A 25,573-nucleotide genomic window follows, 5' to 3' on the forward strand; every position below is an offset into this window, starting at 1 on the left:
TCAAGGGAATGATGTGTCTGTCTGTCTCCTGGCACGCATCCATCTGTCTGGTTGAGGGTGTTACTGGTACACCGGTATGGCAGTGTTCTGATCTAGTGCTTGCTCACAAGATGCTGGAAGCAGAATCGGGTGAAGCTTAGTGCTGGGGCTGATAGCAGGAAGAATGATTGGTGAAGCACCTACTGGGGATGTGAGGGCCTAAAGGAAATTCTTTAGGAACTAAGAAGCTGCTGTGATACTGTTAGAATATTAAGCCTGGTATTTCAGAGAGAACCTTACCTTCAGCATGTGGCCCCAATCATGCACACCCTCTCTAGGGACCATGGTAATGGATGCTGCCTAAAAGCCCGAATAACTCCTCCCTGCAATCTGACACGATGCTCCCTCTGGCCTAGAGTACTCCATATTGGTCAGTAGCTGTGCTGCCTGCATCTCTCTACGGTCTGCATTGGTGCGGTAAAGCGGAGGAGAGCGTGCTCTCCCAGGACCCTGGATTCTGCCATCCCAGCCAGTTCAAGGAGCGCAACTGCCGGCTCAGCAATGACATTTATTAACTGTGGGGCTTTGAAAAAGACAGTGAGGAGCCATGGCGGCAGTAGCATGTAACTTTCCTCCTCGCCTCAGCCCATGCGAGGCAGGGCTGCTGGGGCTGAAATTCATTAGTGTTCCCTGACAGCCATGGGAGGCTCACACTGCCTGTTCCCACTTCCTTCCTCTCATGTCCCTGCTTCCTGCACATTGATATTTAAAGCTGACTTGCGGCATATAGACATGTTGCACTGACAGTGGAGAGAGCTGCGGTGGTGAGAGGAAGGCCAGGGGAGGGTGAAGGCATTGTCTCTAGGTTGGGATGAAAACAGAGTGCTTTTTGACACTCACAAGTGTATTGTCTTTCTCCAGCGGCTGCTTGTGAATTTTACCTGCTGCTGCCCCTTGGGCTGTTTGCATGCAGATAGGAAAGGATCTCCCGTGTGCTTGGCAGGAGGATGGGAACTTGGTGCTAGCGTAGCACGGAGCACTGCTCTCCGGCAGGGACCAGTAAAGCAGGGGAACTTCCACTCCTGGATGAGGAGCCCCATCCTTGTGATCGCTGTCCCACGCCCATCGCTCTGAGAGGTCTGGTGAGCGGGATGTCCAGCTTCTGTGAATTTAAACAAGCTACACCTCTCTGAGCTCTGAGGTTTATTTTGAACTGATGGTGATTGTGATTGTCAGGGCCTTGCCCCATTCTTCAAATGAGTCTCAGGCGTGGGTAATTGCTTCTGTCGTTACTTGTCGGAGCCCCACGGAAAGGAGCACGAATGGGCCAATTGTCCTGTTCTCTTTCTGCCTCTGTTCTGTTCCTGGGTGGTGCGTGTGTGGGGGGAGCTCCAGTTCTGCCCTTGGTAGTGAGTTTGCATGTGGCTAATTTGACGACAGGTTTGTACCTGGGCTTTGCTAGGCCCTTGCTGGCTCTGGGTGCTCTACCCGTCTGCAGGTGGGCAGAAGACTGCAGGAATCAGCGGCATCCTAAGGGAATTTAGACTGTGTGCTTTAGACTCAGCCCAGCGAGTGTGCAAATAGCAAAGGGGGGCTCTGCATGCCTGGCGAGTCGTAGCTAGCTGGAAATAAACGAACCAGCCTCTAGACACCTCTTCCCTACAACTGTTAGCAAAATCCCGTTCCCAGTAGAACCTGATGGAGGTGAAGTGCACTGCACCGCTACATGTAGAAACACTTGCTACTTGGTGTGGGTTGGTCATGAAGGTAGATCATCCCCCATTGGCAGGGAAGAGTGTCGCTTGAACAGTGCAAGGGCTTCAAGGTTGGGTGAATCAGGAGCCCCTTACCCTGGATTAAAATAATAAATGTTTGATGAACTTGACACATTGAGCTTTAGACACTGGTGGTCTGAACTCAATTCTGTCTGTAGTTTCTGTTGCATACAATGCTTTTCTCCACTTCTTGACCTGTTGTGTGCATGGTTATCGACCACGGCAGTGTCCCTCCTGAGAGGAGGGTGCTTTTCAGTGAAGGGTGAGTGTTTTATACAAAAAATGGAGAAGAATATTGTATCTGTTAAATCAGCAGAGGGAATTTAGTTCAGGATACATTTACGCAAGTGTCACAAGCCATCTCCCTTTTATGGAATTATGATGTCACGGATGTCAGCCCTGTGAGGTCATGACTTCGGCATCTACACCTGCATCTACATTTCACAGCACCTGTTGTCTCATAGGAAAGTATTGTTTCCTGGCTTCTTTGTGGTATGTTGTGCCAAAGGCCTGGGATACTCCATCTGTGCTGAAAGGCAGCCATGTGTATTATCCCTGGACAGCTGAGCGTGAAGTCATCAAGACTGTTCTCAGAACTCAGGCATGAGGGGAGAACTTTCCAAGTCAGTGTGCCCATGTTCACTAACTCTCGTCTACAAAGGAAAGTAGTTTATTTAAACTAGTTTAATTAAAATCAGTGCAAAGCCCCTTGTGTGGATACTCTTCTAAGAGGGGCTTATTTTGATTTAGTTTAAACCTGTTTCCAGTCACCTTAAGATAAATCAGAACAGGGTAGATAAAAATGGATGAACTTTTTGGAAAAAAAAAATAGGGTTTTTCTTATTTTGTTTAAGGTATAATAAGCTTTTCTATTTAAAAATATACCTGTTTAAAATTAAATCTGAATTTAATGCAAAATATATTAAGGCCTAAATTTATCACTTAAAACATTTTAAATAAAAAAGAAATATGTCGAGTCCATGAGCTTCCATCAAAAACTTTGTTAAAGGCTGCTTTGCCATATAAAGAAAGAATCGGGAAAACATCTGACATCTGAGGTCAAGCTTTATAAATATGGCAAACAATAGTAGTAAATAAGCAATAGATCATTCACCATTTTCTAACACACTAAAATGTACAGTTAATAAGAATCTGAAAATATTAAGCTATATAATTGCTTAATTTAATGTATGTCGTTATAGTGTACCCTCCTAAGTAGCAAAAAGCTGTACCAGATCTAGTACACAGGCTCTATTTAGTTGTAAATCAACATGTTTAAATGGCCGTATCGACCAATGAGAGTGCGCCTTTCTTTAGAGAGGTTTCAGAGTAGCAGCCGTGTTAGTCTGTATTCGCAAAAGAAAAGGAGGACTTGTGGCACCTTAGAGACTCACAGATGTATTTGAGCATAAGCTTTTGTGATCTACAGCTCACTTCATCGGATGCATTCTGAAAGCTTATACTCAAATACGTTTGTTAGTCTCTACGGTGCCACAAGTCCTCCTTTTCTTTCTTTAGAGAGTAACTGAAGTACAGATGGAAAAGTTGAAAAAAATCAATGATTTAAATTGCTTTGAACCAAAATGAAATCACTATTTAAATGTGGTGGTACTTATCTCCCAAGGATTTTGTTCAGGCTTAACTAAATTGGTTTAAATTCACTCCTTTAGTTAAACTGGTGCAGCTTTCTAGTGTAGACAAGCCTTTAGCTGTATTTTTATAATCACAGCTCTCGGCACCCATTTCTCAGTCAGACGTAGCACCTTACTGTCCAAATATGTGGCTATTCTACCTCCACTGCACAATCTGTGTTGGGGGGCACCCAAATTCCCCCCCCCCCGCCAGGTTTCTGAAGGGGCGGGTCTTGCATGGGACCATACTACTGCCCCTTCACCTTTTATACTGAAGAATGTCCACCAGAGATTTGATGTCTCAGCATGCAGCTCTCTATCTTCACCTGAGCAGCCACCTTCTGATGAAGATGGAGCAATGCACGCTGGGAGCTGTAGTCTTAGGCTTCCCCTCTGCTAAAACTCAGAGCTCCATGTTCTGCAAGGAGCCTTCAGTTCATGTTTTGGTCACCCCTGCTTTAAACCGTGTGGCGTTACTGGGAGGCATTTCCAGCCCCCGCTTCTCATGCTGTCACCCTGCTCTGGGCGCCCCCTGTCTTGTGCTGCTGTGCCCCATGTTGCTTAGATCAGCATTGCCAATTTCCCTCTGAGCTGAGAACGTTTGGGAGGGGACGCGGTCAAATGGGGAGAGAATTGCAAGGCCGGAGAAGGATGGTGGGAAGATGCTGCTGCCAACCCCTCCTGTCCCCAGTGCGCTAGGGCTTGGCAAGACTGTAATTAAAGTATTCTGCGTGTGTTAAGCAACAAGGCCTACAGTGCATGGTGGTTGTTTTTTTTAAAGACTAAGACCAGGTCCATAAAGAGCAAGATTTAATGTCTCTTTATCTTTCCTGAAGAGGGACTTGTTCTTCTAACTGGCTCAATATCAGTACACCCTCTGTGTAGAAACTGGCCCAATTTCTTTGTCTTCTGACACCCTGAACGCAGATGCAGATGGACATGAACCAAGTCCAATTAGTCAGGAGACTTGAGCATTAATTTTTTATACACTAGGACCACCTGAGTGACTGAATTCAATTATCCATTCCCCCCTTCCTCCCCTCCCTCCCCACCCCGTATTAATGTGGTGGCTCATAGCAGAGACTAAGGAACCTGTTGAAATGAGAAACCCCTATTTCTTGGCTTGACCCCCTGGCTAATTCGGGTTAAATTGATATGCTATCGCACTGGTGACACATTTTATCTGCCTCTGTTTGTACAAGAGGATACAATAGTGGAGGAAGGACCAATCTGTGCCCTGCTCTAGCTCCCCAGACCGAGATAAAAGGTGTCACTCCTACGATAACGTCCTTGCCTCACACGCCTTTATTGTTGCTCAATTTGCTATTATTTAATCCCATCTTTCTTTCTTTCAATATCCTTGGTCATATTTTAACTCCATGCCATCGCATAATGATGCCCTGCTAAATGTGTGCGGAGATAGGCGACTCCGGCTGACAGCCCTCCCTGATAACCAAATTCCTGCCCATTCATCACTCGTCTGCCCTCCTTAACTTAAGGGAAGTGATAACTAAAGCGTGGCCGTTTATCACCACCGAGCTGTGCGCTTCTTACCGGCTTGGGGAGCTGGCTTCAGAGGGAGAAATAAAGCCATGTGACCTTGCCTGCCATTTGCATACGGCTCCTCTCTCAGCCCCATTTACTTAGCAGTGTACGAAGGAGCAGGGCTTTGGTGGAAAATGGAGCTCTTCTTGTGTGTCCAGAAATGATACAGAAACGATACAGAGCTGCTCCCACTGGCCAAAGCAAATCTGCGAGCTTGGCTGACTGAGGGCAATGTGCGCCGCATGTCCTTTCTGTGCATTTAAAATAGCTCTGTCCTGTAACCCTCACAACCCCAGGTACAGACCCCTCTGCCCCAGCCAGACGTGCGTTTTGAGAGTCGTTGTGGTTTAACTGCAGGCATCTTTGCTGCTGAAAGGACAGCTCCTGTGTACACGCGTCTGCACTTCCAGCTGTTGGGCTGGAAGATCCTTCAGTGAGTTTGTGCTCTGCACCGGGTATAGGTTGGGAAAGGAAAGCTGAAGTCTGGGGTGGATGCTGCAGCCAGCATACTGCTAAAGTGTTTAGTGACTTCACTGTGTCAGTCTGCGTGTGTGTGAACTGGGGGGCAAGTTGATAAACCAGACGGATCACACCAGTGCATGCGGATGCGTGTGTGCAGACTCCCTGGTTCGCAGGGCGGGCTGGGAGAGGGAGGCTGCATCCTGCCCACTCAGTTCAAGCGGGGAAAGTGAGCTGCGCAGTCTGCCCGGTTCAGTGAACCTGGTCGATGTGCTGGTGGAGGGCGCGGAGCTCACTGGGAGAGAATCCTGCTCTTACTGGAGCCGGAATGAGACCCTAACCCATTTGGAAAGCAGGGAATCCTTCCCTGCTGTAACAGTAGAGTATGGACTCTGGCCAATGGGTAGAGAACGGACCCGCGGTGTAACAATTACAGTCCCTGGTGCTCACACAGCAGGGCTCTCTGCCTCCCTCTCGTGGCTGTACCACTGCTGCTTGTGAGGCAGCAGGCCCGGCCCCTTAGCTTGGGCCGTCAAGGCTCATGCTTTTGGATCCAGAGGTCCTGGGTCCGACCCCACTGCTGATGTGTTGCCGTGCTTCACAAAGACAAGTCGGTGTCCCTGGTGCCAATCTACGGTTGGGCAAGCTGGAGCACGGAGAGGAGAAGAGAGTGTCCCCAGGCCATGTGGCAGATTGACGGGAGGGGCCAGATCTCCTGATTTCCAACCCCTTGGCCCCATTGTGGTGGAAACACTCTGGATACCATCCCATGGGGGGTTAGCCTGCAGGTAAGGCTGGCTAAGGAGAACTAGGCTGTTTCTTTATTATGGGCCAGATCCAAATCCTGGGAAAGTCCGTGGAGTCTTTCCATGTACTTTAACTGGGGATGGATTGGGCCCTCTGTGAGTTAATACCTCTTGGGCTAGAAGAAGGAACCTAGATTTTAGCAAGGTATCTGCTTGTTTACTACTGTAAAGCTCTTTAGTGGTTACATAGCAGCCGTAAGAAAGGATGACAGGTGTAGCTGCTAGACGTTTGAGAGGGCTCCATTTCTTTCTGAAATCGCCTCTGATTTGGGAACAAGTGGAAAACAGCATCCTTCATGAAACAGATTCTCTGGAACTTGGGCTGCCATTGGCCCTGTCTGATTGGCCCTCCGGGATGTCATGCCCAGCTCTGTAAAGCCTAGTAAAATGCATGGCTCAGGCTGTTTTTAATGTGTGAATTCTATTACGTAATAGCAGTAAGTGACCCAGGGATATATTTCAGGGCAGCTAGCTCTAGCATCACACAAGCCATGCCCAGAGAGGAAGGGACGGCGTGTCTTACTGCTTAACCAGAAACTCGCCTTTATAATAGCCCTTGTGCTGCCCTGGCAGCGCCTCCTTTTGACAAGCTCAGTGCTGCTGAAGAGGTTTCGGTTGGGTCTCTGTCTGGAGTAACTTTGGGCCTGGTCCAGAAAGGTGCTGTGTGCTCCCCACTGTGCACTTCTCAGTGTCAGGCTCTGGGTTGGGGCAGTGAGAGCATATTCTGTTCTTGGCCATCGCTGGTGCTGGTGTGGGCAGGATGCTGTCTGGGAGCCTGACTGACCTTGAATGGGTGCAAAAAGTGCACTGTTGGCTGATGTCCTCCCCAGATGTCTTCCAGCTTCCCTCGTTCATCTTCCCATGGATTTGCTGGCAGACCCCACAACCAAGGGTTTTCCCTGCAGCCCCGTGTGCTGCCCTCCTGGCTCTCTTCTGGCACTGAATCCCGCTAACTGTAATGCAGCTGTGGAATGCCAAGTCTTATGTTAGCTACACGGGCAGTTTCGGGGATTGTGGTAATTACATGCACACGTGGATCTAATTAGTCTCTTTATTTATCTGGAATGTTTCTACTCTCCAATAAAAGAGCCTCTGTCCAGCGCTGTGGACAACTTCAACAGTAAATGAACAGGCCCACATCAGATCAGATCTCACATGAGATCAAATCGAAAATAAATATAACTAACTTCCCTTCGTAATCCGCATGGAAGTCCCACGGCACTGCTATCCAGCCATACCCAGTGCCTGCCTTCTCACAGGCGAGGGCAGGCCTTTCTGGTGCCCCGCAGGCTAACAAACCCAGGCTGTTGCAGATTGGAAGCAGCTTCTAAGCCCTGTGGCCCTAATGCCCTTTGAGTGGCTCCCTTTCTCTTTTACCAATGGGGCTTCAGCTCCCGTGCCTCTGCTGTGGGTGTGTCAGGGGGAGAGGTGGTCTCTTAGGGGCTAGCCCGTGATCTAGCTGCACAATTACTTGAGCACATATTTGAACATCTGGGCCTAAAAATCTTGCTTTGTGGAAATCCATAGCACTTCCCTTTCCAGAGGGCTGGGCCGGCATTGTCCAGCTTACACACATGTACACTGGGTCTGCAGCCCATAAAACAGCGTGGCAGGGGATGCCACGTAGGAAGTGTCTGAAAACTGTCTCCCCTGAGGCTTAGCTGGGTCACTTGTGTCCTGTGGCTTGGCAGTCACATTGTCTGTCAAGTCTCTTTGGCATGTAAGGTCGCTGGGGCAGGGAGCTGCCTTTCCTACGTTATTGGGGAGTACAATTCATGACAGCCCAGATGCTCCAGCCATGTTCTCCCCCCGGGGGAGGGCTGAGCATAGTGCTGAAGGTACACACAGCTCCCATGTAAAACGCCCACCCTCCTTGTTACAACAGCCCACGTGAGGATAGTTTGGCAGCCTGCAGACGTAACCGGCGCATAGCCAGGACCTAAGATTTCAGCTGAGTTCCAGCTCTCAGGAAGTGCTTGCCAAATGCTTGGGATCCTTCTGAAGTGCAGCACATTTAAGTAGACTCAAGGATCTCGCTTTCTCCTCCTCTTCCTCAGCACCGAAGTGCTTAATAAAACTTGGAGTTTGTGTTGTCAGGGTGCAGTAATTGAATCGAACCTGCTCTCTCTCCTTTCTTACAGGTTACCAGGACAATGCCAGTACTTAGGGCTGCCGGTTGCTGATTACTTCAAACAGTGGATTAATCTGAAAAAGGTACTTTTATGCAAACCGCCACTGTCCCCCCCCATCCCCTCCTGCTCTCCCTTCCTCTTCTGCTCTTCAAGGTGGCGTTTAATAACTACTGCTGTTTTGCATTGAAATGAAGGAGTTATTTTCTCAGAGAGGCTGGGGCTGAGCGAGTCCTTCTCCAGCTCCGTATTGTATCTCCACTAATAGAGTCGTACTGTACTTGATGGAATATGTTCTGCAGCTGTGGAGAATCCCATTGTGGCAGGCCTAGCGCTGTCTATCTCTGTGCATAATAGCACAGCACTCGGAGGCACCTCTCTAGTGAAGGTTCTGTCAGCCTGTACCTTGCTTGCCCTGTGTTTTATCTTCCAGGGGTTTAGAGTTCCTAAGATCAAATTCCCTCCAGGCTGAATCCTGGTTGGTAGTTCCTCAGCACAGGGAGCCTTGATGTGCATATAGGGAAGCATTTAGTTATACATTTCTTCTTTATGCACATTGTCAAAAAAACAATTCCCCCTCTCCACCTCCCCCCCCCCCAAAAAAAAACCCCTGTGACTAAGAAGGGCCTGCTCCACAGCTAATGCTCTGCACTTCCACACAAGAGACCTAGGTTTGATTCATTCCCTGTTGTGGGGCTTTCAATGCATCAGCAGCATCTTGCCTTGCTCTACGGCGTCCCTTCTGGCTGATGGAGGACTGGTCTGGGTGGGGTCTGAAGGGAGTCCTGTCCTGGCCTCTCTTGTTGCAAGGAAAGGTGCTGTGATGCCAGAGCTGCCAAGTGGTGCAAATTGGAGGGGGAGAAAAAACTTGGGTGATTGCAGGGGCTGTGAAAGGGGCACGAGGACCTTGTGAAGATTAAAGCTGTAGTGATAATTCCTTTAAAGGCTTTTGCATCACCGGAGCTTGTTGTGCCATTGAATCGAACGGTTTTGGTTACTAGCCCTGTCCTGATAATTAGGGACTTGGTAAACAGAACTTGGATGAAAACAGCTCTGCAGAATTTGGTGTTTTACTTTGGCGTTTTGTTTGTTTTATTGTTTTAAATGGCAATAGGAGTGACAGGCCGAGCAGCAGCAAAAGGAGAGTTTGCATGATCTACTCCATCAAACAGGGTAGAACATGAACTTAACAAGGGATGCTGGCAGCACGTTCCCCATTGAACTTGTCAAGGGAATCTTGCATTTCCTGCTGTCAGAGCAAATCTTTTGGCTGATTGCTGGGCCTCTGTAAATGAAATCTGAAAGCACGTTGGGGCAGCCTGCAGGTCAGTGACCATTAATGATCGCCATTTGAAGTTCACTAAACTTCTGGTGAACGGATAGCAGCTATATAACCAGCAGGTTTAAAAAAAAAAAAAAAAGACCAAAACAAAAACAACCCCAAACAAAACCCTCTGCGCCCTGATGTTCGATGTTAACCGGCTGAGCCCCAAGCTGTGCTCTGCCTCTTGGCCTTAAGACAGATAAATTATGGCTGTTTGCAGTAGTCCTATGCTACCTGGTTTAGCAAGTTAGGAGTCTGGGTTCATCATAATCAGTTAGACATGCAGGCAAGGGGTTTTCATGGATCTTGTTTCAGCTGATAGTGCTCAGTGAGGGCTTAGACTATCAGTGAAGCAGCATAGCACAGGGCTACAGTGGGAGAGGGAGGGAAAGAATTGCTTAGTGTACCTCTCTCCCAGCTCTGCACTTTTCATCGGGGGGTCATGGGCTGGGGTTGGGAGGCTGACTGCTGCCAGAGCCCCCCATGCAGGAGCTCATCTCTTTCAGGCTGTTTAGCAGAGAGTGCTCACTAGCTGGTCCCATTCGTCCTCAGCCCAACTGGGAGCTAACCCAGCTTGAGAGGGAAATGGGTTGCTGGTTCCTCTCCACGTGACTAAAAGCTCATCTCCTTGGGATCATTACTTAATAAACAGATGCTTCACCCCTTGGGGTGGCTCCTCTCTCAGCTCCCTGTTCTTGAGGGGTGTTCACATCTGGGGAGTTTAGGGGAGGGGTAACTCTGGCCTAGGTAAACATTTTGCCAAGGTGTGGCCTTCTCTAGTACTGCAGGGAGAGTATGGGGTAACCAAGGACCTGGATTTCCTCCCAGCTGCTCAGTTCTCTTGCAGTCCCCTGACACGTTCCTAGCCCCTCACATAGGAAGGCAGTGCATCTGTTGGGTAGGGGAATACCCTGGGCATAGGGAGACCCGGCTGTGACCTCAGGCAAGGCCCTTCCCCTCTGGGGTCTCTGTTTCACCTTGTCTGGTTACTGTGTAAGCTCTTCAGGGCAGGGTCTATCTGTGTCTGAGCAGTGCCCAGCACAGGGGGCCTTGGTCTCATTTGGGGCTTCCAGTCCTTACTGTAGTGGAGATAAATAATAATGGCTAGGTAGGAGAGCAACCTGACGGGGGGACATAGCCCCTCCCTCCAGTGGCTCAAACAGCCTGACGTCCCTCCTGTCGTATTCGCGAGCCATCTGCCTGCACCTATGACCTGATCCCCCAGAGGAAAATCTTGGTCAAGCTGCTGGGATTTACGTGAAATGGCCAGTTTCTAGGGCATGGCTCACACAGAGACTCGGGTTTCAAATGTTAAGAAAACGGTGTATCTGAGTTCATATGAAGTATGTAACTAGAGCAGTCTTTCCACCGCACGGGGAAACCTTTGTCACCTCTAGAATGGGCCTGCATTTGAGTTCATTGGTAGTTGGAGAATACTACCGAATAAAAGGAATCACTGCCACAAACTTAAGTAAGCCCAAAGAATGGGAGTATGTGACTTAAAAAATTACAAGCACGTTTCAATGTCTGGGTGTGTGCACGCGCTAGATATACAACTTCCAGCACAAGCAGTTCCACTGGACTTCAGTGCAGCTACTTATGTGCCTCAACTTGGGCATGTGCCTTAGTAGCTTGCTGAAATGGGGCCACTGGCACTTTCTTCCAGCAACCCTGTAATGCAAGTCCCGAAACCTCCCACTTAACAGTGGCATCGACCTAGGGTTACCATCTCGGCTTGGAAAGGCATGAAGTTGGTTGATGAAAGTGCATGGACCATAGTAGCATAATAATTCTGCCAAAGGTGCCTTTATATACTGCTTCAAAATAACCGCGAGTCCGAAGTCCCAGGATGTGTGTTGGGAGCAATTTCCTCCAGCACCAAGTACGTTTTTGGGATTGACTTAGTTTATTAGTGGTCTCTGGAAAAGGGTCTTAAATTTCATTGTGTATTGGGATGAGTTGAGTAAGAGAGACTGCACAGTACAGGACTCAGCAGCTGTGGGTGGAACAAAACACAATGGAAAAGGAGGGGAGCATTGTCTTTTGCATCAATAATACCCCAAATTGACACACAATCTGTTAGTGTTGTTCTGTTTGTTTCGCCCAGTGAGCCATGCGTCTTGCTCTGCAGAAAGCCCACGCTGTGTTTGCATGCTGCCTTTTTAATGCAAACTGGGCCAGTGAGGCTGCTCTTCGGTCTCCAGTGTTTTGCTTAGATATTAAAGTCCCTCTGCTGACTCTGAAAGCAGCCTGGGAATTCGTTCACACACTCTGACCTTGCGTGCCCTACTGATGGTGTCGCAAATGAGGTCGCGTGAAGCAAGATGAGTTGTCCACCTGCCCATTCTTATCCCTCTGAACCAGCATATTTGTGTTGCTCTCTTTCTGCACTGGTAAGAGACTCAGAGAGACTAGTTTTAATTGAGAGCTTTAGTTTAACTTTATACATAGGAAGAAATGCTTTACGTGTATGTTACAGACCGGCCTGGCAGCGTGTGCTGTCAGAAGAACGAGCTGAGGTTTGGTTCTGAGACTCACTTCTCAGGTCAACAGAAGGGGTGGGCTCGGGGCCTGTGGTCACTGAGGCCCCATGCTTGTTGCTCCGTAGCAAACCCTTGTGTTTGAGGTACCAGCTGTGTTGGGGGACAGCTCTCTCCTTTGGCTCTCCTCCACCAGGAAAGGTTGTTGGGATGTAGGGCCTTGGGATGGACAAAGCTGTCTTGCACTGAGGACAAAAGCCAAAGAAAAAATCGCTCCATGCAGCTGAACGCATTGACAGAAGTTTGACTTCCCCCCACCCCCCCGCCTGCTAATGTGTCCCCTCCACCAAGCCTAATCGCTGCTTGCTGACATTTGTAATGTCACTGAGCGATCTTGTATCTTTAGTGAACTGTCAATGCAGAGAGGACTCGGGGCAGGGAGTTTATCGCGCCCTTTGCTGTGATTAGATAAGTATTCAGGGAGGGCTGCCAAGGAGAGGGGCTTTATTAGAATGCGTCTGTATATCGGATAGCCCCTAAGCCCCCTCGCCAGAGAGAGCCACTGAGCAGCACTGTACCGTCTACCCACTTCCATTATGCTTCTGTCTGAATCTTTTCTTCATCAGCAGAGGTTCGGTGGGTCAGGGTTAAGCTGCTGTAACGGAGCTGTGTACTCCCAGCTGGGAGCTCCGGACTGCAATAGTAGAGGGTGCTTGCAGATCAGGGTTGAGGGGTATTGGGATAGCTGTGGGTGGCTGGGGCCCAAGACTGGAATACGAAGAGGGGCTGCGGGTCAGGGCTGAAGTACACTGGCAGAGCTGGGTTTAGCAAAGCTTTGCATGTCTCTTTCACCTCAGCGCCAAATTGTACCCAGAATAAATACAACAAAGTTTATTGACCAAAGTCTGCAGTGTGTTTTTTGTGCTTACATAGTGTTTTCCATCTTTAGATCTCAAATCCCTTTACGAAGACTGTGGATGTATCATGTTACAGCTGAGGGAAACTGAGGCTGAAGAGGTGAAGTGACTTGCCCAGGGTCACACAGTGAGTCAGTAGTGAGGCAGAGATGGAACCTAGGCCAGCTGGCTCCCAGCCCTCCGCTTGCTCCACTAGATGAGTGGTTCTCAAAATTATTTGATGGCACCCCCCTTCTCAGTGTCTGTAGTAGTTCACACACACACACACACACACTCCCACCACACTAGTACATACATTGATATATGCAGCTGGGGTGCTTCACTTGAATCAGTTTTCACTTCTTTGTTTTTCATTTGAATTGGGTTTTTTTTCTGTTGCACAAATGAGCCATTGTCATAAGAGCAAAAGCAAAACTGCAATTGTGGCATGCTTACAATTAAATGTGCACCCCGCGTCGTAGCAAACAGGTGGCAATGACTTTGTATAAGGCTATGCCAGCTTAACAGAAATCCCTTAAAATGCCCGGCATCATCTAAAGGCAAATGCACAGCGCCAGCTGATGACCTGAGATGTCTGGAGCAGTGATTCTCAAACTTTCCAGCCTACTGCACCCCTTTTAGGAGGCTGATTTGTCTTGCGTACCCCCAAGTTTCAGCTCACTTAAAAACCACTTGCTTACAAAATCAGACATAAAAATACAAAAGTGTGTCAGCATCCTATTACTGACAAATTGCTGACTTTCTCATTTTTTCCATGTAATTATAAAATAAATCGTGACCCCTCCCCCAGGTTGAGAAACACTGATATAGTACATAGAACAGTAGAAACAAGTCATTGTTGAGACTTTGATTGTGTCATGGAAGTCACGGAATCCGTGGCTTCCAGAGACCTCCGTGACATTTTCTGCACAAGGGCTGGAGCTGTCAGCAGGCAGCCCCGCAGCTCTCAGCCGCAGCTGGGGGCGGGCCCCCAACAGCTCCTCGCTGCAGGGCAGCAGGGGGACCCTGCAGCTCCCAGCCCCAGAGGGTGGTGGGAGCCCTCTTGCAACTGCCCAGTCCTCGTGGACGGCAGGAGCTCCCCTGCAGCAGCCCAGGCATGGGGGACCCCAGAGCCCGCAACCACTGTGGACGCTGGACCCTCCTCCCTCCCCCATTTTGTCAGGGATATTTTTAGTAAAAATCATGGACAGGTCACGGGCTTCCATGAATTTTGATTTATTGCCAGTGACCTGTCCATGATTTTTTACTAAAAATATCTGTGACAACAATTTGAGCCTTAGTCATTGTCTGTATGCAATTTTAGTTTGTACTGACTTCGATGGTGCTTCTCACGTAGCCTGTTGTAAAACTGGGCAAATCTCTAGATGAGTTGATGTACCCCCTGGAAGACCCTGGTGTACCCCGGTTGAGAACTACTGGTCTAGAGGAGTCAGCGTTACTAGTTATTCATTGCTGTGGGTAAAATTTGTGCAGTAAGTTATTGCCCCTAAGGCTTCTCACACCCCCCGCCCCCCCAAATACATTCCACACTCCCCAGTGTGAGAACCTCTGCACTAGACCACTGCTGCCCCACCCAGCAAGCTAGAATCAAATTATTTTCCAAAGAGTATCATCGGTTAGCTTAGACTGTAATAAAAATCATTCTGTATGTAGTATTTATTGTAACACAAGGGAAGGCTTTTGCTTAGGCTTGCCCACTGCTCCTTTCTCAGGCTTTGTGGTTTCTCATGACAACTGTTTAGGTTAGTGATCTGCTAGGTCAGATCGGGCGTCCTGTCCATGGTAAACCTCCATGTTAAGGATTTAGAGCCAGGGGCATGCTAGGCTGCAACTCAATGTCTCTTGAGATGTAAGGGTAACAAAGGACTTGTTCTGGAAATGGAAAGACAGCATTAATAAAGGGCAGCCAACAACCTGACACCGCAGTGAGTTAATGCTGCCTGAAGGGGTAAAAGCTTGTACAAATACATCAAAGGAGGGTGTAGTCCCAGAGAAAAAGGAGACCCAGCTATTTGTGGGGAGGGTTGAAGTTAATGATGAGTCTGAATTGTGTGATCACTCAGGTACTCTTTAAAAACTGGCTTGAGCAAGAACAACAGTCGAGAAGGAGGCATGGACAATTCAGAAGGTAATGAAGGCCATAGCAACATAACTGTGGTTTGAGAACAGGTAGGACGGTACTTGGCCCTGCTGGATCTGAGAGTCCCCAGTTAAGGTTGCAGAAGCAATTCCTTGGTGTACACTGACATATGCTGTCTTCTCGTCACTCTTGTAAAGCGAAAAGACTCATCGGGAAGTGTTTTCTCTTGTGTGGCTAGTGAGTTTTCCTTGGACTGTTTTTATTTTCTCTTCCAAAAATCTCCCTTGTCATGGCGCTAAACCTCCCTGCAGACAAAGCTTTGAGCTTGTTTTGTGAAGAAATGTGAACGTTCCCAGGTGGTAATGAGATGTCCCTAGACACCATGGTAGCAGGTGCTTTAGAAATATGCTTGGGGTGAAATCCTGGCCCCATGGAAGCCAATTGGAGTTTTATCTTTGCCTTCGGTGGGAGCAGGATTTTTAACTCCCTTCGCTTTTGAACCCCTTCCTCTAGAGATGCGTCTCAGCTTGTTCTAATGATGATCCCCTACAAGGGTTGTGACGTGTTCCAGGCACCTCCCCATTGTAGTATCTGCCAATCTGAGTAGCTGCAGCCTCCTGCTTTGCTGGAGATGTTTGTGAAGGGGAACTGATTCCTTCTTTGGGACCTCCGCACCCTAATCCTGTGAGGAAGAAACAAAGAGCAGGTGGCTGTGAGGGGATAACAGTCTGAGGCCTAGCACTGTAGAAACAGAAAATTCCCCTATCAGATTCCGTCAACCTGAACTTCCGTCAGGATGCCCCCTGGCCCCACTGCCCCCCGAGATAGGTTCACTCTTGCACAGGGTGAAGGGTGCGTGGTGATGTAGTATTTTCCAAGTAGAATGTGCCATGGCCTGTAATTATGTCAGTGCCGAGATAATTCAGTGACAGATGCTATAGAAAAACCTAGGATAATGTGCAGTAATTTCTTTGCTGGAGAATTTTTAGATCCATATTTATATCCATAGATCCAGGTGAGATGCTGTGACCTTTAGGGGGGCAATCCAGACCAGTGAGGGGCTGTGTTACTCCTGCCCTGCCCCCTGGGGTGCCTCACAATGTCTTGTTGCTGTAGCTCCCACTTGGGCCACTCACAAACAGCCTTCTAGCATGTAACTCTCAGCCTGAGTGTCTGTGTGCCCAGCCCTCTCCTGGACAGTTCAGGTAGCAAAGGTCCATTGACCCTGTAAGGGGACAATATACAACAACTTGCCATCTTAAATGGAGTTACCCACACAGTTCACAACACTGGATTAACTGCAAAGAGAGAGCTTTGACATGTGTACAAGTATTAAGGCATTAAAGTCAGAAATGGGTACAAGAAAAATAAAGATAAAATGCTTCCTAGTACTCAAACTTTACAAACTAGGCTTGGTTCAAGATAAAAGTCTTACCACACACTTCCAACTGCGTTACTGACCAGTCTTCAGAGCAGTCCCTCCCAAAGTTAAAGAGCTGGATTCATTTGTCATCTTATATGCAAAAGAGAGAGAGGGGCAGGGAGCAAGAACTTGGGGTGGTTTTGTCCCTCTCTTTGAAATGCATTTCCTTGAGAGCAACCCCCTAAGTCAGTGATTTTCAACATATTTATCATTGTGGGCTTCACATGTGGTCCACAACATGTTATGTGGGCTGCATCCAATACTACCTGTATGGCCCTGAGGATGTCACATGGACTGCAGCTGTGTGCTGATTAGGCCTCAGGTTGAGAACTGCTGCCCTAGACAAAGTTCTTTCCAGCTCAGCGCCAGGAGACATGGAGCCTCGTAAGGGGAAAATTTGCTCAGTTGTTTGGTAAGATGCAGATCTGTTTGTCCCTGCTCCCCTTTCTGTGCCAAAGAATGGTCACTTGATAGGTGATGGCCCATCAGCTTTGATGGCACCTGGCCAGCGACAGCTTGTACTTTGTCTTTGAGAAACAGGTTTACCCGTTTCTCAGACTTGTCAATTAAACACACTTCAGTCATGATTCCAGCATATGTTCATACCTTTACTTATATTGTTGCTACCTGCATTTCACCATGATATTACTGACCAGCAAGATATTTGTTTTCAAATGATACCTCACAAGGCATATTCTGTACAAAGATTATTTCAATAGTGTGTGGGGTGCGAACACAGGGGTGCTTTCGCTCACAGGCACAGCCCAGGGTTTTGAAGGAATTAGCTAGTGATGTTACTGGACCATGGACAGTTGTTATTTTTAAAGTCATGGGGAGCTAGGGAGTTATCAGACGAAAAAAGCAAATATGGTCTCAACCTTCCAGCAGGGGGCACTGTGCTGTAGGGCAGCACAGGAGGCCAGCAGGGGGCGCTGTGCTGTCGGAGGAATCACCTTTCCCATAAGGCATTAAATCAACAGCCAGCACCTGGGACCCTTTCCGGTGAAAGGAAAGTGACCCTGCATCTGTAAATTTAATTCAGTCTCTAGTTAAAAAACAAACAAAAAAACAACCCCCAATCAAATATTAGGAGAGAGAATCTGTTCTGTATAGTGATGGGCATATTAGAAAGGCATAGATTAGATTACATAAACAGGGCGAATGAAGCTTCATTGCTTGGATCTTCTTAAAACTGACCTGGACAAAGCTCTGGAGAACATAGTGTGGGGTGTGATCTTGCACTGGCTGGAAGGCAGGTCTGCATGACTGAACGAACCTCTTCCAGGTCCAGTTGTTGCTGATCTTCAGCTTCGGTGTGAAATATGAGTGTGAAAGTTTTAAGATAGGAGCGTTTTTGTTTCATGTATCTAGTTAAATTTTATTTTGATTGATGAAAGTATTAAGATCTGTCCAACTGATGTTCCTCTCCTTTAGATTAACAATTCTTTCTTTTGGAGTAGGGAGTGGCGGATGTCAGATAGTGTTGAAGGCAGATCAACTGCTTGTGGGGAGAAAAACTGAAAAGGGGGCAGGGTGTGTTTGTGTGTCTGAGAAATGATCCCTTTAAGTTTGTTGTGTGCCTGGGTGCCCAAAAGTTGCTTTCAGGTAGTCAGAGTAGCAGCCGTGTTAGTCTGTATTCGCAAAAAGAAAAGGAGTACCCGTGGCACCTTAGAGACTAACAAATTTATTAGAGCATAAGCTTTCGTGAGCTACAGCTCACTTCATCGGATGCATTTGGTGGAAAAAACAGAGGAGAGATTTACACACACACACACACACACACACACACACACACACCCACCCACCCACCATGTTCTCTGTGTGTGTGTGTGTGTGTGTATAAATCTCTCCTCTGCTTTTTCCACCAAATGCATCCGATGAAGTGAGCTGTAGCTCACGAAAGCTTATGCTCTAATAAATTTGTTAGTCTCTCAGGTGCCACAAGTACTCCTTTTCTTTTTTCAGGTAGTATGATCCCAGGAGAACCTGTCCAAATTGTTAGCTGTTATTTCACGGGTTTATGCATATCTCGTGATTGGATATTGTGACATTTATCAAATGCATGGCAAGCCTAGAAACAGTCAAAAGAAAAGCAAGGTAAAGCAAAGCAAACCTCTAAACCCACAATAGGGGCTAGATCCTGCAAAGCACTTAAGCACATGCTTAGCTTTAAGCATGTGAGTAGAGACTACTGCTTAATGTTCAGTACCTGTTGATTTGCTTTGCTGAATCACAGCTAGAGTGCTCAGCACCTGGCAGGATTGATCCCTGGCGGAGTGCTGCGAGATGCTACCTTTCCATGCCTGCGAGTAGCTTGGCATTGGTGGGTCCGTCTCAGCCCCCCCGTGTTATTTCAGCGCTCCGCTTGCTGTATTGTTCCTTATAGCGTCAGTTCTCTTGGAGGCTTTTGATTTCCAAGAGTGCCAAAGCTCTGCACACATGACCAGCTTGGGTAGCATGTGACACACTGCACGGGGAATGGCAAAAAGGCTAATTGCTGCCAGGGCATAGGTGTGTGGCTCTGATCCACATGGCAGGTAAGCCTCTTGCCTTCCGGTGACAGAACACAGCCAGCCTTGTACCACTTCTCCTTTAAATCTGTCGTACAGCTGTCTGAACTCTGAAATTTCTTTCACTCTCTCCCTCGCCTTGTTAACATGTGTTGCCTTTGGGGTAATCAGGGAAAAAATATTATGTCCTTTTACAATTACCGGGTTTTGGAATATTAAAATGTCTCTCTGCATCGGCAGTGTTATTTTGATTGGTATTCTAACCTTTGACTAGCCCATAAAGCGAGCCGCTCTTCAAGCCAATATTGCAGGACTGAAATTTAATTCCGAAATGATTCTAGATAATAGGGAGACAGATAATATATGCATGAAGGATATTATGTTTGGACTAAATGCAGCAGGGCCAGGGCTTGGGAGTTGAATAATAGCCCAGAGTGAGTTATAATCTGTTGGACAGAAATACCTTACTGTCAGGGCCAGGAGACGAACTCTTAAATCAAAGGAAAGGAGAACAGCAGAGAGCCAGAGGATAGTCAGCTGAGATGGAAAGGGCATGCAGGAGAGGCCTTAAAGGAACAGCCCTCTCTGTCCCACTGCAGAGGGACAGTCACTTGGATTGTGGTGTAACTGGCAGTGCTGGGTAAAATTACACCGAAAGCGGGAGGTGGGTGGGATTCTGGCGTGGACAGGTCTCTCCCCTCACGCACAGAATGTTTCCACAGACTTTCTGCTTCAGTCTCCTAGAGGTTCTGAGCAAACGGCCTTAGGGGAAACACCTCCCTATGTTTGAGTTTGGAATCTGCGTTTTGGCTAGTTGTTTTTCATTAGGGCTCCAGCCTGAGGACCTGACCTTCGGGCCTCCTGTTGTCCTCTCTGGGTGTCTGGATCAGCCCCTGGGAAGGGGCTCCTGTCTCCTGTCGGCCGCTGGCGAGCACTGTCGCTGGTGCACTGGCTCATCGCAGGGCTGATCCGCCCCGTGGCTGAGGTGAGCTGGAACTGTTCCTGCTCCGGAAGCTTTGTGAAGCAGCGTTACGTGTGTAGTCTTGTGTAGTTTAGCATGTGCATTGTCCGCCCCTTTGTGATGAGGGTTTGTGCAGTGCTGTGGGGGCTGTTTTCAAAGCTGGGGTAGCACAATCACAAGAACGGTTTTCACTAAACAGTAGCTCTCCTTAAGAGAATGGCCAAGACTGTGCTTATAGGCGACAGTTAACTCTCTGCAGCCTCTGGCTTTCCTGTCTGAAGGGGAAAGACACTTCTAGCAACAGCATTAGTACCTTATTGCCACGCTGTCCTGTCTGGGGTGGGCAGGAACCTGGGCTTGGGAACTGAACTGATGACCTGCCACCCCAGCGGGGGGAGCATGGTCATCTGAGCTACCCTTTCTGAGTATCAGAAAAGTGCAGGTTTCACAGGGGGGAGGGAACAGATGAGCCAGTGAGCTTAGATCCCAGAATGCCACTCCCAATACTGCCGCGTAGGACACGTGTTCCCACTTCCTGAAGCTCTTGCTCTATGCAAGGAGATGATGCTGAGGGCTGAGAGTGTCCATCCCCACCGCGCAGTGCAGCCAGCCCTAGATAAACTTCATTCTGTTATCAGTCCTGGAAAAAACAGACCTGCAAAGTGATCGTGTTCTTGGCAGGGCAAGACATAAATACCTGTCTTGGAGAAAGCCTACCTGAGAGCAAACCACGTGGCAGCCCCCTCGCAGCCAGAGCTCGGGATATGGTTCTAGGCATCAATCCAAGGGAGTGTTACCTGGGGCATAACCTGGAGCAATGGGCTAAAGTAAGACAGGGAAATGTCAACTGGACTGTCCAGGGAAGCGTTCTTGGCACTGAGGTGGCTTAGGCTATGGCACAGTCTCCCCAGGGAAGTGATTGTCACCCCATCACTTGGGATGCTTTAAAGCTAGGCTGGGCAGTGCATTGGGAAACAGAATAAAGGGAGCAGCCCTGCTTTGGGCTGGAGATTGAGTGGATGATCTGATAGTTCTTTGCCATCCCTGGCAGCTGTGACGATACAAATCGCACCCGTAGACACAAAGGATTTGGCTTAGACTAACAGGAGCCTGGATTGTCGGTTTGGGCTCTCACACTCACTTAAAACTCCTCTTCCCGCAGTTTAAGAGCCTGACCCTGTAAACATTCGCCCAGGTGAGATGGGGTCTCATGCTGGTTTTGAGGCCTGGTCCAAGGGTGGTGGATTTTACACATGTGGATTGCTGAAAGTGCCCATTTCATGGCATGCAGGTTAAGGGCAGTCTCCACTTTAGCACTGGAACTCCTGATCGGCTCAAATCAGAACTGCGCTGTGGTGTGGGGCATAGATTTGTTTGTGTTTGCTACCTGGGATTTTTATTGAATCTTAAAGAACAAGAAAAATTGCACATCTCAAGGCCCCACAACTACCCGCCTGAGCCTCCCAGAGAGTGGGCAAGAGACGTGAGTGATCCAAGAGGGTTGTATGGTGCTGGAGTAGCTGGATGAAATTCTCTGGCTCGTGTTATCCAGGAGGTCAGACTAAATGATCAGCATGGTCCCTTCTGGCCTTAAACTCTATGAATCTCTTAGAGAGGCCCCCAGTCAAACAAATGCTTGGAGGGCAAATAGCAAAACTCTATTTGAGGAGCAGTTATCAGGCACGTGGAGTTTCCATTCTGCCCAGTTTACATGTGATTGCTGTTTTGATTCTATGACTGTGAGGACAAAGTTCCATTTTTGAGCTAAGTCACTGCAAAAAGGAATGCTTTAATCCTATTAAACACAACCTTTTTGTTGCCTGTTTGCTCCTGTCTTTTAGGCCATGTCTGCTCTGGGCGAAGGTGTATTTTTTGACATGTAACATACTAGTGTAGACAAGGCAAATTGTAGTCCTTACGTGTTTGCTGGCTGAGGTGAACACTAGCCTCCCTCGAAGGTTTATCTTGACCTGCTAAAGCTGTGTAGAATTTCCTTTTGCCGTGTCTACGCTAGGGTTTTAAAAACCCACCTTTTCTCCAGCTGAAGACAAGCCCTTACTTGGGGTAAGGGTAGGAAAACCCCTGTAACAGCAATTCATGCTGCAGTGTAGTCTCTTCTAGCCCTTCTAGGAATAACCTGATTCTGTGCTATGAAAATAGCTGAGCCGATACCAAATTTAAATTCTGAAAAATCCAATCCTGAGTCTCCAAACAGTTCCTCCTGAGCTGGGCTCTGGCCCGTCAAGTCTTCTGCTGCTGAGAATGTTGGCGCCACAGTTTAACTCCCTGGGAGATGAGGGTTCGAATGGAATCCCTGACAGATTTACATTGTCAGCACTACGTCGTCTATACTGCCATGGCTAGGTTGGCATAACCCAGCACTGTCGATGCCGCCTGCACCCACGGAGTGAAGTTAGCCTTAGCTATTGCAGGTCGATTTTGTTCCAGCAGCAGAGAAGGGAATGGGGTTCACTGGCCTTCAAACTCTGATTTCCTAGAGTTCCCAGCCTGTGCCCTCATTCTGTCTTTTGTAAGGTGGCCGTTCTTGCAAAGGGCCTCTCGCCCACAGTTATGGTAACTGACCGGTATTGGGAAAGAGATTTTGTTGTGTGTACGTTCTTTGTTGCGTTCAAATGCGAAGTGCCCCAGGTCATGATGTTTATATCAGGTAACATTCCATATCAGATGGTGGTATTATTTATCATTCGTCTTATGGCAGTGTGCAGAGAACATAACCAGGATCCGGGTCTCATTGTACTGTGTGCTACACAGACACCAAGCAAGAGATGGTCCCTGCTTTGAAGATCTTACAGTTTAAATAGACAAGGCAGAAAAGTGGTGGGAGGGGAAACTGAGACATAGAGAGGGGTGAAGTGACTTGCCTCAGGTCACAGAGTGGGTCGGTGGCAGGGCCGTGAATAGAACTTGGTCTCCTGATTCCCAGTGCAGTGCTCAATCCACTAGGTAGGAATGTAGACAGCAGATAGCTGTATGCACTTGTCAGTTTTATACCCAAAATGCCCTTGGTATTTCAAACGCAGAGGGGCTAGAACATGGGTTATTGTGCACATTTCTAATTTACATATGTTGCCATAGTTGGCAGGTGAAAGGCAGAGAAGCAGGTATGCAGATCCATGTGTAGTGCTTTCCACCTAACAGCCATAGTGCTTAACGGCACCTAGCTCTGTGTACTCTGCATGCCTCACATCTATCGTCTGTGCCTAAGAACCACCTGGTTCCCATCTGGCTCCATTTGACGGGCTGTATTGCTGCTCAGGTTAATTGCATAGCGCAGACCTCTGCATGCTGAATCTGGCTATTGCTGTCTGCACTGCAATCGGTCTGGCGAAGGGAAGAGTCAGAATATTCATCAGCTTTTTGTAATAGCTCTTTGTGTATGTGGCAAAGTGTAGCATTTCCCTGGGATGAATAAAAATCCAAACAGACTGTGCCAGGAAATCTCCTTCCTCAGGTGGCAGGAAGAACAAGCCAACTGATTAGGGACCGATTCTGCTCCTGCTTACACTGGGTTCAATCAGGAGTAACACTGAGGAACTCTGGCAAAATTGGTGTAAGTGAGTTCAGAATTAGGCCTTTAGTCTGATGATGAGAGCGAACTGTGCAGCCCTCTGATAGTCTAAGGTATGCACAGCCATTGTGTGCCCTGGCTGTGAGCGTAGTTATTACACCCTGCGCTCTGTGTCTTACGGAACCAGCGGGAGCGACCCTCGTTCTGAACAACCCGCTGGAACCTGACGTGGGAGTTCTTGCAAACACTGCCTCCAGCCGTCCGAAGCTGTACATTTCTCTAGACAGTTTTCGTGGGCCTTGTAAGTCTGGTAAAACAGGGAACAGCTATTGAATTGTCACTCCAAAAACAGGAGCCAACAAACCCCGCTGAACTCTGTATCCCAGGAAATGCTTGTCCGCTGCCTCCCCTGCTGGGCTGAGTCCCCAAGCAGTTTGCCTCTAAAACCTGCCTTCAGACCATCACATGCCCCTATCCACACTTCCAGCAGCCCCCGGTGTCCTCTGCCCCGACCTGTGTTGTGGGGAAACTGTTGTGTTCCTAGCTGCTGCTTTTCTGGGTTTTCCTGTGTACTGCAATCTGCTGAGAGGCTGCAAGGCAGTCTGCATCCTCCTGTTGAAAGAGGCAAGCTTGACCCCACCCCTGACACAGCCTCCCCTGCGGTCAATACTAGAGCAAGGCTAGAGGAGAAAGGATTAAAGGCAGGGCATGTTTTACAATAATCCTGCAACGTGTGTTGCATTCTAGGCCAGGCAGCAGTAGGCAATGGCGAAATGCATGAAAGCTGGCCTTTTCCTGAATCCCCTGGGCCTAGAGAAGGGATGAGAGCACCCCCACAGCTCAGCAGTGCCCGGGGGGCTCTGTGCAAGGACCCGAATTGCTTCCCAATGACAGGTGACTTGATTCTGTTGGAAGAATGGTGACAATACTGGGAAGGCAGAACACTGTGTGACCTGCTCATCGCACGGGAGCCAGTTTTGCCTTCAGGGAAGTGAAGGGGATGGCAAGTCAGTCAGGTGCACATTTGGAGGAGGCGGGAGGTGGGGAAGAAGGCTTAACGAGACACCTGGAAATGAGCCCCACTTCCCCTCACCCTGGGGGAAAATGATGCTTTAAGTCAGGTTCTCCTCTGAAATGCGACTGTGAAAATGGCCCCTTCTTCTGTAGTAGCCCCCTTTCTCCCAGGTGTGTCAGAGTCAGGTCTGCTAGCTTCAGGGACTAAAGTGTTACAAGTGCATATTTCTGCTAGTCCTGCAGCACCAGCATGGCTCTGCGAGAGGGAGCTAGAGCCTGCTGGCTCCCATAGGGGCCCCAGAATTGCTCTGAGGTACAGTTACTGGGTCATTGAGTTAGCCATGCACAGGGTGGCCCAGTGTATCTCATGTGATACTCATGCATATGGCAGCCCTTGCCATGCATCCCCATTGCCCAACTGAGATGTCACCCATTCACTGGGACTTCAGGGGTGGGCCTGTAGCTGCTGCTCCTGGCCGTGCAGGGCCACTGCAACACTTGACGTGCTAGCAGCCAGGCAGCCTCTCTTGCTGCCTGGTGCTGGATAGCGGCAGGGAAGGCACAGCCAGCAGCAACAGCCTCAGGGCAAAGGCAGGAGAGAGAGGCCTACAACTGGCCCCAGGCAGCCTCCAGCATCAATCTCCTACTTGGGGTGGGTGTGTTGACCATAAAGTTTATGGTTACATGCAGATTCAATTTGGTAAGCCTGTCAAGTGACTGGTCAGTCACATAATGTCACCTGAGCACCTATTATTTCACCATGGTCAAATATGCCAGCAAGAATGCCCAGAGGTAGGGGGTAGAAACCCACCTATTTGTTTGCATCGTGGCTGCTAGCAAGCCTGCTTAGGGGTCTTGCTCACTCACTGTAGCTGGGGAAAAAGGTGAGCTAACCGAAAGCTGAACATCTTGATTGGCTGGACTCTGACAAACAGTATATGGAGGTACATGGTTGTGTACCAGGCCAGATGTATACATAGCAGTCTACAAAGCACATTAATCAAGTTAAAG

The 25,573-nt window shown here is 48.5% G+C and overlaps 1 protein-coding gene across 7 annotated transcripts in view; it reads left to right on the top strand.

The window, feature by feature from the left end:
- Nucleotides 1-25,573, top strand: part of ERI3 (ERI1 exoribonuclease family member 3) — a 238,125-nt gene that overhangs the window by 79,211 nt on the left and 133,341 nt on the right. For all 7 annotated transcript variants that reach the window (XM_038413981.2, XM_038413982.2, XM_038413983.2 and 4 more), the window contains one exon: nucleotides 8,337-8,409. In XM_038413981.2, coding sequence (XP_038269909.1) covers nucleotides 8,337-8,409 — 73 coding nt within the window. The remainder of the gene's footprint in view (nucleotides 1-8,336; nucleotides 8,410-25,573) is intronic.

This window comes from Dermochelys coriacea, chromosome 8 (genome assembly GCF_009764565.3).
Source record: "Dermochelys coriacea isolate rDerCor1 chromosome 8, rDerCor1.pri.v4, whole genome shotgun sequence".
Classification (NCBI taxonomy): Eukaryota; Metazoa; Chordata; order Testudines; family Dermochelyidae; genus Dermochelys; species Dermochelys coriacea.